At 42.7% G+C, this 17,282-nt stretch overlaps 1 protein-coding gene across 3 annotated transcripts in view; it reads left to right on the top strand.

Moving 5' to 3' along the window:
* The window catches only part of Dcaf5 (DDB1 and CUL4 associated factor 5), a 94,765-nt gene that overhangs the window by 11,299 nt on the left and 66,184 nt on the right, over positions 1–17,282 (top strand). For 2 of the 3 annotated variants that reach the window (XM_027418399.2, XM_027418398.2), the window contains exon 2: positions 14,764–14,907. In XM_027418399.2, the coding sequence (XP_027274200.1) occupies positions 14,796–14,907 (112 nt within the window). In that variant the 5' untranslated portion in view covers positions 14,764–14,795. Of the gene's footprint in view, positions 1–14,743; positions 14,908–17,282 lie in introns of all 3 variants that reach the window. The other variant, XM_027418400.2, reaches the window with a different exon arrangement.

The following is a 17,282-nucleotide window of genomic DNA, read 5'->3' on the forward strand; positions in this document are numbered from 1 at the left end:
ACAGTAACTAAGACAAAAGTAACCAGAGAGTGGTACCAGTTACTGTGACAGGTCTGACCAATAAGCACAGAACTGCTTATTGGTGGAATGTAGCCGGCTTAGGAAAGTGGCTGAATACTGTAAATGGGGATTAATGAGTAGTCATCCTAGTAGTAGTCATCCTAGTATGAACATGGAAGACGGTGTGCTGAGAGCAGTATGGACTGTGGGGGCCCAGCTCAAGATTTCAAAGTGAAATGACATTAGCAGCAGTGCTAGAGGCTGTTCTTGGGGTGTTTTGGCAAAGAATGTGACTGCTTTTTGGCCTTGTCCTAAGAATCTGCCAGATGTCAAATTGAAGAGTTTGAACTACTGCCATTGCTAGAGGAGATTTCAAGATAACCTAGTAAGAGCTATGCCATGTGGTTATTAGTAATCACTCTTGTGCAGATCTGCAATGAAAAAGAGCAAGTGGGGCAAAAGAATTCTAAATGTACAGTTTAGGAGAAGAACACCACCAGGAAATGTAATGTTGGAGCCAAATCCTATGTCCAAAGAAATGAGAAGTTTAAAGAAAGGCCTAATAACTAAATGGACTAAAGGGAGTTGTGCCCTCAGGGCAAGACACTACCCAAGTAAGCTTCCAAGTTGTGAAATGCCTGAAGAATCTTCTCCTAAGCCAGGCGTTGGTGGCGCACACCTTTAATCCCAGCACTCTCGAGGCAGAGGCAGGTGGATCTCTGTGAGTTCGAGGCCAGCCTGGTCTCCAGATCGACTGCCAGGATAGGCTCCAAAGCTACACAGAGAAACCCTGTCTCGAAAAACCAGCAAAACAAAACAAGAAACAAAAAAAGAATCTTCTAAAGCAAAGCAAAGTTCTTCAACAAAGCAAAGCATCAACAAAAATCTATGCAAATGTAATTCTTGGAGGGGCCAGATTCCTCCAAGCAAGCAGAACTTAACAGCTTCAACCAAAGTGGTACTGGTTTTAAAGCCAAGGATACAGGAGTAAGGAAGTTGTAGAATCTTCCTCAACAGTTCAGGAAAGCTACTGAGGCCAGGTGTGTGACAGGGGTGGTCCCTGCATGGAGGCCCAGAGAGACCATTGAGTGAAGCTGTGAAGGTGAAGCCTGGGTTTCCTTGGAGACCCCAAGACGTTGACGATGCCAGAACCATGAGGTTCCAGCCAGGGAGAGCCGCAGACAGGGTGTGGAGCCAGCCCAAGAGAGAAAGGATGTTGCAGTCAACAAAGCTGCAAGGAGTGGGGGATCTGAAGAACCATCTAATAAACCCTTCGACATCAGACATAGAGTAACAGGATTTGGAGTTTGACCCAGTGGGTTTCAGTCTTGTTTTGGTTCAGCACTTCCTATTTGTGCCCCCTCCTCCCTTTTGGAATGGTAATGTATATTCTGTGCCACGGTTTGTTGGAAGTATGTAATTTGCTTTTTGATTTTCCCAGGGGTTGTAGTTAAGAGTTTGCCTTGAGTCTCAGAAGAGACTTAGGACTTTTAAACAGGCTTGAGTCTGTGAAAGACTATGGAGACTTTTGGAATTGGACTGAATGCATTTTATTTTATGGTATAGCTATAGTCCTATGGGGGTCAAGGAGTGGAATGTGGTGGTTTGGATGAGAATGGCCCCCATGAGCTCACATATCCTTGAGTGTTTGGTTCTCGGTTGATGGGCTGTTTAGGAGGGATTAGGAGGTGTGGCTTTATTGGAGGAGGTGTGTCAACTAGGGGTAGGCTTTGGGGTTCCAAAAGCCCATGCCAGACCCAGTCTCTCTCTCCCTCCCTCCCTCCCTCCCCCCTCCTCCCTCCCCTCCCCTCCCTCCCTCCCTCCCTCCCTCCCTCTCTCTCTCTCTCTCTCTCTCTCTGTGAGTTCTTAGCTACTGCTCCAGAACTAACCACACCTGCTTGCCTTATTCCACCATCCCCACCCTGATGGTCAAGGTCTCACCCTCTAAAACTGTAATCAAGTCCCGCCTTGGTCATGGTGTCCCTTCTCAGCAATAGAACAGTAACTAAAACACCCTTCTACACTCTTGGATGTCTATTCATACACAATTTTTTTAAAAAAGCAAATGAGCCAGGCTTGTTGAAAACAATAGTAATAATCCCAGCTATTTGTGAGGGTAAGGCATGAATACTTTTTTTTGTTGTTGTTGTTCAAGACAGTTTCTCCGTGTAGCTCTGGTTGTCCTGGACCTCACTCTGTAGCTCAGCTTGCCTTGAACTCACAGAGATCCACTTGCCTCTACCTCCCAAGTGCTGGAACTAAAGGCATGTGCCACTACCTGCTAAGGCAGGAAGATTTTTAAGAGTTCTGTGCCAGTCATCTTAGACCTGGTGGTGTAGCTTAATGGGTAGAATGTTTGTATAACAAACATCCTCAGGCCTTGGGTTCAACCCTCAGTACACTCAGAAGGAAAAAGAAGAGTTGTTTTAGCTTTGCAGACTTTCTGAAGTCTTCCCAATACATTTTGAGACCAGCTGTTATTGAGACATAATATGTCATAAAGCATATTATGACAGCATTATATGTTAAAATTTTTTAATCAATTCTTTCTTGTTCTACTTAGTTTTTGCTTTTTAAAAATTTATTTTATTTTATGTGCATTGGTGTTTTATATGCATGTATGTCTGTGTGAGGGTTTCAGATCCCCTAGAATTGAAGCTCCAGACAGTTGTGAGCCAGCATGTGGGTACTGAGAATTGAACTCAGGACTCTGGAAGAGCAGCCAGTGCTCTTAACCTCTGAGCTATCTTTCCAGCTCTAATTTTTGCTCTTTTCATACTCCTTGTAACTAGATCATCTTGGAAGTTAAATTTTCCTTCAGAACAAATCTTTAAAAATATAATTTCAAACCAATGAGTATGAATTTTTTTTAAAGATTTTATTTATTATGTATACAGTCTTCTGCCTGCATGCCAGCAGAGGGCACCAAATCTCATTCAAGGTGGTTGTGAGCCACCATGTGGTTGCTGGGAATTGAACTCAGGACCTCTGGAAGAACAGTCAGTGATCTTAACCTCTGAGTCATCTCTCCAGCCCGAGTATGAGTATTTTTTATATTTTAAAAATGTTTTGTAGTTTGGTATTGTGGCAAACTCCTATAATTCTTGCCCTTGACAAATGGAGGCAAGAGACTCAGAAGTCCAAAACTAGCATCAGCTATATACTGAGTTTGAGGTTAGTCTGGGCTACATGAGATTCTGTCTCAAAGCACCAGAAAAATAAACAAAATACATTTGATATATATTGCCAAATAATCTTCTAAAGATGCATGTCCATTTTATTCTGAGTCTATCATGTCCACTGCTGACATTATTTTATATTCACCTAATCAACCAGTATGTAAAAATGGAGTTATTTAAATGAGTTTATTGCTTAAGTTCTCTTATAATTGTCCTTGGTTAATAGTGAGGTCAAGTACTTTTATCTTAAGCTTTGACTGTTGTGTAGTCTTCCTTTGGTCTGATGACAGTGCAGCTGATTACTTTGTAACCTTTTAATTTTGTTAAAATAGTTTTCCTGTGCCTTCTGAGATTATTCCATGCTTACAGTGTTTGCATTTGGGAGAGTCTCTGCCTGAGATTAGTGAAGCTAGCTGGTAATTTGAACTCTGTTTTTGTTTTGTTATTAATCTTCATCATATTAAAAGGATGCTACTCATGCTGTTAATTAGCTTTTTCTTTGAATTTACTTTGTCTATCCTATTTGTGTGTGTGTACACACTGTTGCATATGCATATATGGAGTTGCAGTTGCATTAGTGCCTGTGGAGACCAGAAGTCCATGTTGGGTGCATCCCTTAATCACTCTTCACTTTACTGTTTGAGAGAATCTTTTTTTTTTTTTTTTTTTTTTCTTGATAGTCTTACTATGTAACCCTGGGCTGGCCTGGAATACAGTATTGTAGACCATGCTAGCCTTGAACTCAGAGATCCACCTATCTCTCCCTCTGGAGTGCTGGGATTAAAGGCATGCACGACCCTCTGGTCTTGAGTTCCATTTTTGAAATGAGGAACAAAAGGGTCCTTGTTTTAAGATAGTTACATTGTTAATTGCATAACAGCATTTACAGGACCATTGTTGCTTTAGGGCTCCCACAGCCTTTGCGTTCAGTACATCTACTTGTGACTTGACTAATTCTATGTTTTTAACTTCCACACTTGTTAACAGCAAACCCTTTCTCCTCTTGTACAGTTGGAGTCTTATTTTTTTTTTTTGAATGTTTGAAATACCTTCATCTTGTTTCTCAGCAGTTGCCAGCTGTGTGTGCTGAGATAAATCTTTAGCATTGGCTTCTGAAAACCTATGTAGGTAACTGAAGCTGGGCTCCTGTAATCATCTGGTTTTGTGATGACAAGAGGATATTCTTAGATTTCTATGTAATGCCTCTCGTTATCCCTGGAATCTGTGGAAGACTCAATTGGGACATAGCCTTCCATTTCGTTACTGACCTCAGCTGCTGCTGCCGCTGCTTGTGTGTGTAGTCTGTGTGAATCTTAGCCCTCAAGCCCCGGTACCAATTACGGTTGGATTCTGTCCAGACCATGTCTTAACCTGAGGCTGTGGCATCTGTAGCACAGGTGGTTTCTGTGGATTCACTAGGCATTTTGTGTGGAGAAATGGACCCAAAATGGCAGCAGAAAGAAAGCAAGCCCTTGGCTGATGCCTTTTTTTATTTTTTTAATGTAGGTTCTAGGAATTGAGCCCAGGTCCTCCTTCTGGCAAGCAGTCTACTGATAGAACCATCTCTTTAGCCTCTCAAAGTTTATTCCCTTAAAAACAGTATTTACAAAGAAAACTTTTTTCAAGACAGGGTTTCTCTGTGTAACAGCCCCAGCTGTCCTGATCCATGCCGGGATTAAAGGTGTGTGCCACCACACACACACACACACACACACACACACACACACACACACACACACACACACACGGCTTAAAAGGAAATCTTATAGTACTATAATGTCTATGACTCTGTGGGTTATATTGTGCTAGTCTTTTTTAAAAAAATACATCTGAAAACTACAAAAATAATTTCTCCACTGTCTAGAATCATCCAGTTGTGTTTAGGAAGAGCAGGGGACGGATTGGATTTCAGTTCCCCCATTCCTCTGATAGTGGTAGCCCCTTGGACTAGTGAGCTTAACCTCTTTTGTATCTGTTTTTTCATGGGCAAAATGGAGCTATTGAAGAAAATGATCTCCCAGGTACCTTTCCAACCCTATTCTTGACTGTGTGAATAGAAAGCACACTCAAGCATGGTAGATTTCTTCTGTTTCTGCTCAGGAATTAGAGACATTGTCTGGGACGGGATTTGAGTTCAGATTTTAAAGCCATAACTTTATTATATCTCAAGACTACTAGTTGTCTGATTTTAGAGAAACCACTTTATTTCACGGGACTCCTGATATCCAATTAAAATGGTGCTTTGGCGCCCACTTCTTATTTAATGTAAAGTGCCCAAGCCAGAAGTCAAAGCAAGTCAGGCCTCATTTTTTTTCCCTCCTTCCTGAGGCAGGATCTCATTCTGTATGTCAGCCTGACTTCAAATTTACCTCAGTCCTTCTGCCTCTCAAGTATTGGGATTACAGGTGTGTGTCACCATGCCTGGCTCTTATTTTTTGACTCCTTTAAAATGGGACTAACTTTGCTGTTTTACTTAGTTGGGGGTGTGAAATAAAGATAAATAAACAGGCTTATCTTTCAAAATAAAAGTACTAGATAGGGTGCTAGCAGAAGTTAGTACCTGTAGATGCTATTCTGTCCCGCGCGCTCTGTATTTCTCGCCAGCAAGAAATACACGCAGGACACTCGGATCCTTCTGCAGACAAGCTTTAATGCATCTTGAGAGAGGAGAGCATAAGCTTACCAGAGCGGAGACACTAAACCAAGAAAACCATCCCTTATAAAGGCTGGCCAGCCGCCTGGGACGTGTCACCCCATGATTGGCTGCAGCTCATCCGGCCATATGACGCCACGGAATAGGCAGAGATCAAGGAATGGAAAATTACCCAGCGCCTGCGCAATAATCTTGTTTACATTCGGTGCCTGCCGGATGCAGGCGCCATCTTGTAATGGAGAATGCAGGGACGGCTCCCTACACTATTCCACCTCTGGTTTAGTTTGTAGCCTAGGGGAATGCCTTGAAGTTTTTATCTTCTTGCCTCAGCTTCCAGAGTAGTTTTAATTACAGTACTGTTCAGCAAGGCCTGATTCCACCTCTGGCCACTTCTGCACTAAGGTGCAGAGTCCACATGTAACCTTATTTCTTCAGACCTGCTGGTACTTGCCATTTGATTCCCCTTACCCATACACCAGGTTGGTCTCAAACTCACAGAGATCCACCTCCCTCTGCCTCTGAAGTGTTGAGATTAAAAGCATGCGCCACTGTTGTGCCCAAATTCTGAACCCCGGAAATCACCAAGAGACCCATTCCAAAGGAAAAGCAAAGAGTCTTTTCTTCCATCCGTTCATTTCGATGGGTAGCTGGAGAAGGACCCCAAGGGGCTTTGAGGTGGGAAATATATTGGGTAGAGCAAGGGGAGTGTCTAGGGTTCTGCAACAGCCTCAGGATTGGTGTTCTTCTGGGCTTGGGCAGCCTGTTGTTGTTTTTTTTTTTTTAACTTTGTTTTTTTTTTTTTTTTTAAGATTATTTATTTATTTATTAGGTCTTCTGCCTGAGTGCCAGCAGAGGGCACCAGATCTCATTCAAGGCGGTTGTGAGCCACCATGTGGTTGCTGGGAATTGAACTCAGGACCTCTGGAAGAATAGTCTGTGCTCTTAACCGCTGAGCCATCTCTCCAGCCTGGGCAGCCTGTTTTGTGTTGATTGGTCAACTGGTTGTTATGGCCCATTGGCCCTCCCAGGGTGCTTGCTATGTTCTGCATGTCACTGTTGTGCACTTGTACTGAAAAGCACACCCAGAGCCATAAAGCGCAGCGCCGCCAGCTAACTTCAGATTGGTTCCTTGCCTCGAGAGTATCTGACCTATAGTGACTAAGGCAGGAGGGGCAAGGTCAGGCAAGCACATGTTGAGTCTTTTCTGTAGCCTGTCATGGTGAAGGGGGCTTGTTCCTTCACCACCATGCCTGGTTTGGCTTAAAATTTTGTGTGTGCGTGCACCTGCATGTAATACTCACAGAGACCAGAAGAGAGTGTTAGGTCTCCTAGAATTACGTGATGTTGTAAGCCACCTGGAGTGGTTGCTGGAAACCAAACCTAGGTTCTCTGGAGGAGAAGCAATTGCGTTTAACTGGAGCTATTACTCCAGCCCCTTTTTGACTTTTTGAAACAGGGTCTCTGGAACTCAGTAGTCATATTCCAGGCTGACCTCAAACTCATGGCAATCCTGCCACCTCAGTCTCCTGAATGTTGGGAATATGTCACTACTGAACAATGGTTTTAACCAGATTTGAATTTCTGGGCATTTAAATAGTTTTGAGTCTTGACTACTCTCTTGGTCTTGGCCTGTGTGTCCCTATTTCCTCAAAGCACACTGTTTCCTTCTGAACTCATCTGTTCTGGACTATAAAGCAAGAGTGCCAGCTGACTGCTTTTGTATTAGCGTGGTATAGGATTTCATAGTTTTCTGCTTAGTGCTTAAGATCCTCTGGGAAAGGGTGCCCTTCTGTATCTTAAAAGCTTCTGTGTTATTTTATTATTTATTATTATTAATTAGTGATCTTAGTGCAAAGTGAAATGAACCCAAGTATCATCTAGTAGCTGTACTTTCTTCTACTTCTCAGAGAAGCTGAAGCTATTCATTATCTGAGGAAACCTGACCTTTGCTGCAGCTGTTGCTCAGTGGTAGAGCACTTGTGGCATGTGGAGGCCAAGCGTTGGATCCCTAGTGCCACCCAGAACAAACAAGCAACAAATAAACACATACTTGAGTCTGCTTGTCCTGTGCATGGCACTAAAGGCCTAGCTGTCTGTGAGGTACCTTTATGCTCCCTCGGGCACTCAGGAGAGAAGGTGGCCTCTTGTGACCCTGAGTTCCTGGGGACTTGACCAATTGGGGTATGAGGAAATGAAGAGAAGGCAGACACACATGCAGGACAGTTGGGATCCAGTGGGCTGTGTTTACTCTTCTGGGGCAGCAGCATGTCTAAGCACGGCACAGCTGGAGCACAGCTGGAAGAGGTTAGCTAGTCTGGGTAGAAGATCTCTGCAGGGGATTGCAGTCATCCAGGAGGCTAGAGTTGCTAAGGGTTTTGTTTATTTTTATGTGTATGAACATTTTGCCTGCATATATGTCTGTGTACTGCGTACATGCTTGTCAACATTAGCATCAACATTAGCAATGGACCAGAAGAAAATTTTGCTATTCTTCTGGGCCTCACTGGGGAAAGGCTTTGCTGCTCCCATGGTTTGAGACATTGTGATTGTTGACATGGCTGTGCCCATGTCACACAGTCCACATTCATTCAGGACTCTGTCCACTCTGCTCACATTCCCTCCTGGTTTCCTTGGCTCCCCATACTAGGCCTGTACTCTACTGAGGCTGAATCTATAAGCAGCCTCATGGCAGGCTCATGAAATACCTTAAGTGATCTTATTTTTCACTTTAACTGTTTGCAGGTCAGACTTGTTTTTTCAGACATTCTATCTTTTAAAATTGACTAGATGGGGCTGGAGAGATGGCTCAGTGGTTAAGAGCACTGGCTGCTCTTCCAGAGGTCCTGAGTTCAATTCCCAGCAATCACATTGTAGCTCACAACCATCTATAGTGAGATCTGGTGCCCTCTTCTGGCATAAAAACGTACATGCATGCAGAGCACTCACACACATAAAATAAATAAATCTTTTAAAATTGACTAGATGAAGATCCTGGAGAGATTATGCAAGCATAAGGACCAGAGTTCAGATCCCCAGCATCTGTGAAATCTACTACTGGCAACATTTGTGGTAACTCCAGTGCTTCAGGCAGAGAGATTTCAGAGGGACAGAGATAGACAGATCCTGGGAGCTTGCTGGCCAGCCAGTCTAGCCAAAACAGATAGCCACTGGTTCAATGAGAGACCATGTCTGAGTGAGAAAGAAAAAGAGAGAGAGAGGAATAGGGGGAGAGGGAGGGAGAAAGGTGAAGCGCTGTAGAGGAAGACACCTGATAACCTCTGATCCCAACACATACATACATGTGTGAGCACATTCCCACATGAGTGAACACACAGCACATACACACAAATAAAAACTTAAAAAAATAGATAAAATCTGGAGTTGACTTAGTGGAGGATAAAGGTGTAGCTTTTAGTGGTAGAACACTTGCCTAGTATTTGAGAGACTCTGGGTTCAAGCTGCACCACCATACAGACAAGGGAATTGGAACTAAAGAAAAAAGCAGAAATAAAATTGATTAGGTAAAGCATGGTGTGGTGATATTCACCTGTAATCCCAGCAGGGGACTAGGAGTTGAAGGCCAGTCCTGGCTGCAGGAAAGCCTGTCTGGAAGCGAAGCAGCAGGATTTGGTGAGGGATTCAGGGACAGGACAGTGCTAGCTCAGGCTCTTGAGTCCTCCGCTGACTTAAAAGCAGCAGCAGGGCTTCATTTCAGGCCTTGGTTTGTAACACTGAGTTTCTTTGCCACATGTGGTTGAAAGTGTGGTCTCTGCACAGGGTTCTTAGCACCTTGCCTAAGGAGGAGGCAAGAGGGGGTGAGGTGGGACTTCCCATTTCACACTTAGGGCAAGCCCTGCCACTGTGATTTCCCTCAGTGATACCAGTCTCCCATGGAGTTTGCTTTGCACCATCATATTTAATATTAAGGTCATTGTTGCTAATCCCAAAGCACTCAACAAGTAGCCATGCATTTCCAATGACTAAATACTTGGTAAAATTAAATCATCCTGCAAATACCCACAGTGATCAATGATAATGCTGTTTGGATGGTGACACACGTCCAGACTCTTAAGTGCAAAGGTGACACGCTTTTTTTCCAGCTGAGTGATTTTTTTCTTTTTAAATATTATAAACATTTATTGTGTATGTGTGTGCATGCCATAGCAGCATAGGTGTGGAAATCAGGACAGTTTTCAGTAGTCCTTGTGTGTTCCCAGGATTGAACTCAGGTTTGGAACCAGGAGTCTTTACCTGCTGAAGCCTCTCACTTCTGAATGCCTTTTCATTGTTGTTTTGTTTGAGAAAGGAACTCTCAATGTAGCCTTGCCTAGCCTGGCATTAAATATGTAGACCAGGCTGGCCTCTTCAGAGAGCCTCTCATTCCAGCCTCCTGAGTGCAGGGACTAAAGTTTAAAGATGTGTGCTACCACTCCCAGCCTATCTCCCCCACCCCTCCACATGCTGTAATTCGATTCCTGGCCAATGTTTTATTAAGTTTAGTAAGAGGTGTCCTCTATTTCTGTATGTCTTTGCAATAAGTATTCTAACCCATTGCGCAAAGCCTCATTTTCCTTTTCTGTTATGTTTAAAAAGTCCAGGAGAAGAGAGAGAGATAGAGATGGGGGGGGGGAGGAAGGGGAGAGCATGAGCGCATGTATGTCGGTTCTCAGGGTGTCAGATCCCTGGAGTTAGACTTATAGGAGTTAGTAAGCCACCCAGTGTGGGTGCTGGGAATAGAACTCAAGTCCTCTTTAAAAGCAGTGCCCAGCCTTAGCCTCTGAGCCATCTTTCCCACCCCATGTTCTGGATTTATTTATTTAGGTTTTTTGAGACAGGGTTTCTCTGTGTAGCCCTGGCTGTCCTGGAATTCCCCCTATAGACCAGGCTGGCCTCAGACTCACAGAGATCCACCAGCCTCTGCCTCCCAAGTGTTTAGATTAAAGGCGTGTGCTATCACGACCGGTAGAAGCTTTTGAGCATACACAAAAGTAGAATAATGTAGGGTTCCCATCTATAATTTTCTACATTTTCTTAATTCTTTCTTTAAAAATGATTTTTAAAAAAAATCTAGGCATATGCTTTATCACCTCAGTATATATTCCTTGCTGATAGACTTTTTGAAAAATATAACCACAGCACCATTATTTCTATAAGACATAATTTCTTATTTAAATGTAAGAAACTATAAATACAAATTAGATTTGACAAAATGTTGATAACTTGTTAGGTTTACTTTTAGTCTTGTTTGTTTGCTTTTTTATTGAAAATAGATTCTTTCTCATACATATATCCTGATTATAGTTTTCCTTCCCTCTACTCTCCACAGTTCCTCTCTACCTCCTTTCCTCTCCTTTCATTAGAAAAGAGCAGACTTCTAAGAGATTACAACTAAAAATGGTAAAATCTAATGAAGCAGAAACTATGGTATGTAAGGTTGGACATGTCAACTTAATAGAAGGAAGAGTCCAGTGGCAGGCACAAGAGTCAGAGACCGACTCATTCTCAGTCAGGAGGCCCATAAAAATACTAAGCTGACACCTGTAATGTACATGCAGAAGACCGGGTGCAGACCCATGTAAGCCCTGAGCTTGCTGCTTCGGTCTCTGTGAGTGCATGTGCTCCTTACCTAGTTGATTCAGAGGACCTGGTTCTCCCGGTGTCCTTCATTTCCTCTGGCCCTTACAATCTCAGAGGGATTCCCTGAGCTCTGAGGGGAGGGATTTGGTGGAGACTCTCTCCACATAATGTCTGGCTGTGGGTCTCTGCATCTGTTCCTGTCTGCTCCCGGAAGAAGACAATCTGATGAGTGGACACGGCACGGATCTCTGAGTATATAGCAGGATAACATTAGGAATCATTTTATTGATGCTCTTTTTTTTTATTTCATCCTAGGTCTCTGGGATATTTAGTCTCTGGTGTTTGGTCGTCCTAGCAGTGTTGGGTATGAGTTCCTTCTCCCAGAGTGGACCTTAGATGAAATCAGATGTTGGTTGGCTCCTCCCACAAGTTCTGTACCACTATTTCCCTGCAATGTACTCTTCCCACACCAAACAGACCAGAATGGTAGGGGTGAAAGCTCCACCCCTTGACTTCTTCCTGTTCATTGAGTTGCATGAAAGTTGCCCTTAGCAATAGTCCCCCTCTATAGGTTTACAGAGAGTAACCCTTTGTCTTAGAAACAGCTTAGGTTGTTTGGGGATTTCTGTGGGACCCCCTTCGCCAACAACTCAATTAAATGTAACCTGGAAGCCTCCCCTGGCACCAAGAGATGGCCATTTGAGATTCTGTAACTAACATTACTAGGAGTCCTCATTAGGATCACCTTCACAGATTCCAGGCAGTTTCTCCTGCACTAGGTTTCCACGCACCCCTCAAAAGCCCACTAATTCCTTCCCTGTCTCCCTGCACTCTCTCTGTATCTCCTCTCCCCCTTACTTTGTCCTGCAGTTTGGGGTAAGTGCAAAAGAACACAATTCTTGGATTGCATAATAAAAGTGTCTAGTTCTATAAGAAACCATCATAGTATGTTCTCAAGTGGCTGTCTATCCCATCAATCTCCTATCAGTAGATGCTCAGTCTTTGCTCATTTGGTGTTACCCAGATTTGTGCAACATATATGTATATATTTTTTCATTTCCTTAATGGTGTATTGCTTATTTCCCCTTGCTTATCTTTTTTTGATGATGTAGTTGTCATTTTAAAGTCAGATTGATGTTTTTTCTTTTAAGGGAGAAAGAGTTTATTTAGGTTCAAAGTTCAAGGGTAGAGTTCATCATGGAAGGGGAAACCCAGGTGACAGGAGCTTGAAGTAGCTGTCACATGATATCCACAGTCAGGAGAAGAGCAGTGAATGTATGTTTCGTGCCCCCTTTCAGATACTCAGATTATTTCTCATTATCTAGTTCTAGGGGTCCTTTATATAATTTGAATAACTTAAAAGATAGTGTCTAATTCTTTTCCTGTTCTGCAACTTTTTCTCTCTTAACAATGTAGTTCTTTTCCATTTTTACCATATTGAAAAGAAGTGTCCCTATACCAGCCTAAGAGCCACAGTGGGCACTGTAACAACTTCCCATAAAGTCATCTAGGCATGGCTATGGGGGTACAAGCAAAAATGTGCACCTATAATCATGTTCAGGACTTACTTTAAAGAAGATTTTCAGTTTTGTGTGTCTTGTGTGTCTTTGTACATGAGTGCAGTGCCATGGAAGACCACAGGAGGGTGATGGATCCTCTTGGAACTGGAGTTACCTGATGGGAATGCTGAGCACTGAACCCTGTTCCTCTGTGAAAGTAGTATACCTGCTCTTCACTGCTGGGCGGGAGAGGCCCAGCACTTGCTTTTTGGTTCACTCACTTAGGTGCAGGCAATACTACAGAGAACAAAACTGCCAAAATTCCTGCTACTGTGTAGCTTTTAAAAACTTGTTTTACACAAATGGATGATGGTACACCCTTTTTTTTTTTTTTTTTTTTTAAATCCTTAGTAAAGACCTTGGATATCTCTGCACTGGCTCTTAAGTCTAGTGGCTTAATGTCCTGTGGCATGACCTTGTATGGGCATACTTTAAGTGGTGCTAAGTATGTAGTTAGCACAGCTTCATCACTAGCTCGGCTATTTCATTCATTGTAGTTTTTAATCTTGTGTTGGTGGAGAGCCAGAGGCTCAGAGTTGCTGTGATTTGCTGCTCTTGTAACTTAATTTGGGGGGTGGGGTATGTTATTGTCTTGTATGGGAGAGATGACACAGCAGTTATGAGCGTTGGGTGCTCTTCTAGAAGACCCAAGTTGAGTTCTCAGCACCATGTCAGGCAGCTTACAACTATCTGTCACTCCAGTTCCAGGGGATTCAACACCTCTGGCTTCTGTAGGAAGCTGCACTTATGCACACACTACCTGCAGATACACACACCTACATACATATATGTTTTTAAGTAGGAATGGGTATGATTAGTTCAGTGGTGAACACTTGTACCTTGATAGCATGCACAAGGCTTTGAGTTCAGGCTCTGTGATAATAGATAGCATGCACAAGGCTTTAAGTTCATGCCCCAGTAGGGGACAGGAGAGAGAGGGAGAGAGAGGGAGTGTGTGTGTGTGTACCAAGTGGGAAATGCAATCTCCACTTCTGTTTCCTAGAATAGTCTTTATTAATAGCTTGTTCCTAATAGTTTGTTCCTCCTCCCAGACATCTATAAATGTGTAGAATAAGTATATTCTCATTCTCTAGGAGCTAGTTCATACAATATGCTATTGCTTTTGCAATTCAGAGCACTGAAAATTACACAGAGGTAAGAGTCGGGCTCCCATGAGAACTGGGTTACATCAACTTTTTAGTAGTGTCCAGCAGGCTCTTGGTTGTCTGTGTACTGTCCCATAGTCACTAACACCACATCAAAGATTGCTTTGCAAACTATTATGCTAGAAACACTAAGAGTTCTTTGGTTGCAAGCTGTAGAAACCAGTTCAAGTTCTTTTATCTAGTCCCCTCTCCCTTCCCAAGACTCTACTAGAAAGATTCCAGGTAATAAACAAATATTTAAACAGTAGGTCTCTAGAAAGACAGGAGGATCAATATTTGGTGAGGAGTGTGTTCTCAATGTCAGTGCTTATCTATTTTAATTTTGTATTATCTGTTTGTCAAAACTGGGAAAGGGATGGGAATAAAGTGGTAGAGCACTTGCCTAGTGTGCACAAGATAAAACAGTCAACCAGACAACAAAAGTAAAACCCAAACAATACCTGGGAGAATGTGGTGGTTTAGAGTTCATGTCCCTCACAGATAAAAATCCTGGATTTGCGTGCCTTCTCAGAATCTTCCATAGTTGGGTAGGTGTAGGTTCAGAAAGGATGGGAGTTGAGGTGGCAAAACCAAGTGTTAGCCTTGCAATCTCAATGGTTTTAACCCTAGATTCTTGTTGCCTGCTAAAGGAGGAGATGACCGCCGAGTTCTGCTATGGCATATGGAACAAGCTATCCATTCCAGGGTCAAGCCCATACAGCTGAAGGGAGAGCACCATTCCAACATTTTCTGCCTGGCTTTCAATAGTGGGAACACCAGAGTCTTCTCTGGAGGTAAGTGGAGAGACTGTACCTTGGGAAGTTAGTTAAGAGTGATAAGAGAACCTATTTTTCTTTCTACATCTTACTCAGCTGTGAAATTACTGCCTTGCCATAGTTGTTTAGACGTGTGAGTTAGGGTTCTATCCTCTTTCTCCCTACCCTCCATCCCTTCCTCCCTTCCTTGGTCCTTCCTATGGCAGAAAATCTTCATGTTGTCATTTGTTACAGTGCACACACAGGAAACAATAACCTTACTATATATGATGCACTGATTGTGCTTTCTATCCTGTTCTATCTCTTTTGAGATTTTATTTTTGTGACTACTGTACTTATTTTTAATTATTATTGCACATGAAGGTACGTGTTCTCCTTCTATCTTTATATAACTTCCAGGAATTGAATTTGAGTCAACAGGCTGGGTGATAAGCTCTTTGAGGTAAAAGAGCTTGTTTTTCAAAAAAAGGTTTCTCTGTATAGCCCTGGCTGTCCTGGGACTCACTCTGTAGACCAGGCTAACCTCAAACTCACAGAGATCCGCCTGCCTCTGCCTCCCAAGTGCTGGGATTAAAGGTGTGCGCCACCACCACCCGGCATTCTTTTACTTCCTGACCCATGTTTCCTGCTATAAATTGTCATCTAAAAAGAAAGATTTGACCATTATTTTGTTTTTTGAGACAAGGTCTCATGTAGCTGAGTCTGAAGATGACCTTATACTCTCTGACCTTTTGTGTTTGTCTTTCGAGTGCTAGGATTATAGGCATTTCCTGTCTTCCTTGTTTTCCATATCTGCTGCAGCTGCTTCTTTGGTGATGACAAAAGGTCTCAAATAGCCCAGATTGACCTTAAACTCTTATTTCAAGTTATGGGATTGTAGGCCAGTAACATTAGGCTTGATTTAAGGAGCATGCCATGGCAAGCATGTGGAGGTTAGAGGATACTTTTCTAAAGTTGGTTCTCTCCTTCCAATTATATGGGCCCTGGGAATCAAACTCTGCCCCATCAGGCTTGATTTTGTATGTATGTATGTATGTATGTATGTATGTATGTATGTATGTATGTATCCATCCATTTTTTAAAATTTATTATGTATATAATATCCTGCCTGCATGTATGCCTGCAGGCCGGAAGAGGGCACCAGATCTCATTATAGATGGCTGTGAGCCACCATGTGGTTGCTGGGCATTGAACTCAGGCCCTCTGGAAGAGCAGTCGGTGCTCTTAACCTCTGAGCCATCTCTCCAGCCCCCATTCCATCTATTTTTAAAAATACATACTCCGTGTGTGTGTGTGTGTGTGTGTGTGTGTGTGTGTGTGTGTGTGTGTGTGTGTGTCTGCATGAGTGTATTGCACGTGCATGCACTTGTACATGTGTAGAGGTAAAGAGAATATTGCATCCTTCAGAGCAGAAGCTGTGAGCATTTAGGGATGCCTAGCTTGATATGCAGGTTGCTGGAATTTGAGCTCCAGTTCTCATGATTATATAACAAGCACTCTTAAATACCAGAGATATTTTATCTCCCACTATTTCATTTTTAAAGATACTGGTTGTGACTCAATTTGGTGTCCTGACCTATAGATGACTCTTGTTTGAAAAGGAGTGTGTTAGGGTACAGTTGGAGTGGCTAACATGCCACTTGGCGATGGCTACTTCATTAGCCATTCTGACTACAAAATTTCTAGCCCTGCAGATCTTCCCACTGGATGTCTCCCATGTTTCAAAAGCATTTTAAATGCACTTGGCTGTTAGAACACTTGCCTAAGATGTGCAAGGCCTAAGTCATCCTCAGTAGGGCCAAAATAAGGGTTGAAGGGACAACAACTTTGAAAATCACACTAAAATAAACTGCTGAACATACACTTTCAACTTGTCAAAAATGCCGTTCTTATTTTGTGTTGATTGATTTTGCTTTGTGATAAGGTCTCCGAATGTATCCCAAGCTGACTAAAAGCATGAGATTCTCTACCTTAGCCTCTCGAGTGTTAGAAATCCAGGCATGTGCCACCATGCCTGGTTACATGGTTCATCTTAATAGTGGCCTTGAATTCACTGTGTAGACAAGGCGGGCCTTGAACTCCTGTTCTTCATAGCCCTGCTTCTAAATTCTGGGTTTACAGAACCCAGAATTAACTTGTCTTTCCAATGAACTTAAAGTCATGCTCCAACCTGCCTTTTGGTTTGTTTTGTTTTATAGTCTGTCAGACCTCTCACTCTTCTTCAAGTCATTGCTTATACAAATTTTCACTCACTTTTGTCTTTTGGAATGACTTCTTAATTTATTGTGTATGCACAATATGTGATGGCACATTGTGTATACAGAGGTAAAAGGGCAAGTTTATTATAGAGTTGGTTTTGTCTTTCTACCTTTATGTGAGTCTAGGGATCAACA

This window comes from Cricetulus griseus, chromosome 5 (genome assembly GCF_003668045.3).
Source record: "Cricetulus griseus strain 17A/GY chromosome 5, alternate assembly CriGri-PICRH-1.0, whole genome shotgun sequence".
Taxonomy (NCBI): Eukaryota; Metazoa; Chordata; class Mammalia; order Rodentia; family Cricetidae; genus Cricetulus; species Cricetulus griseus.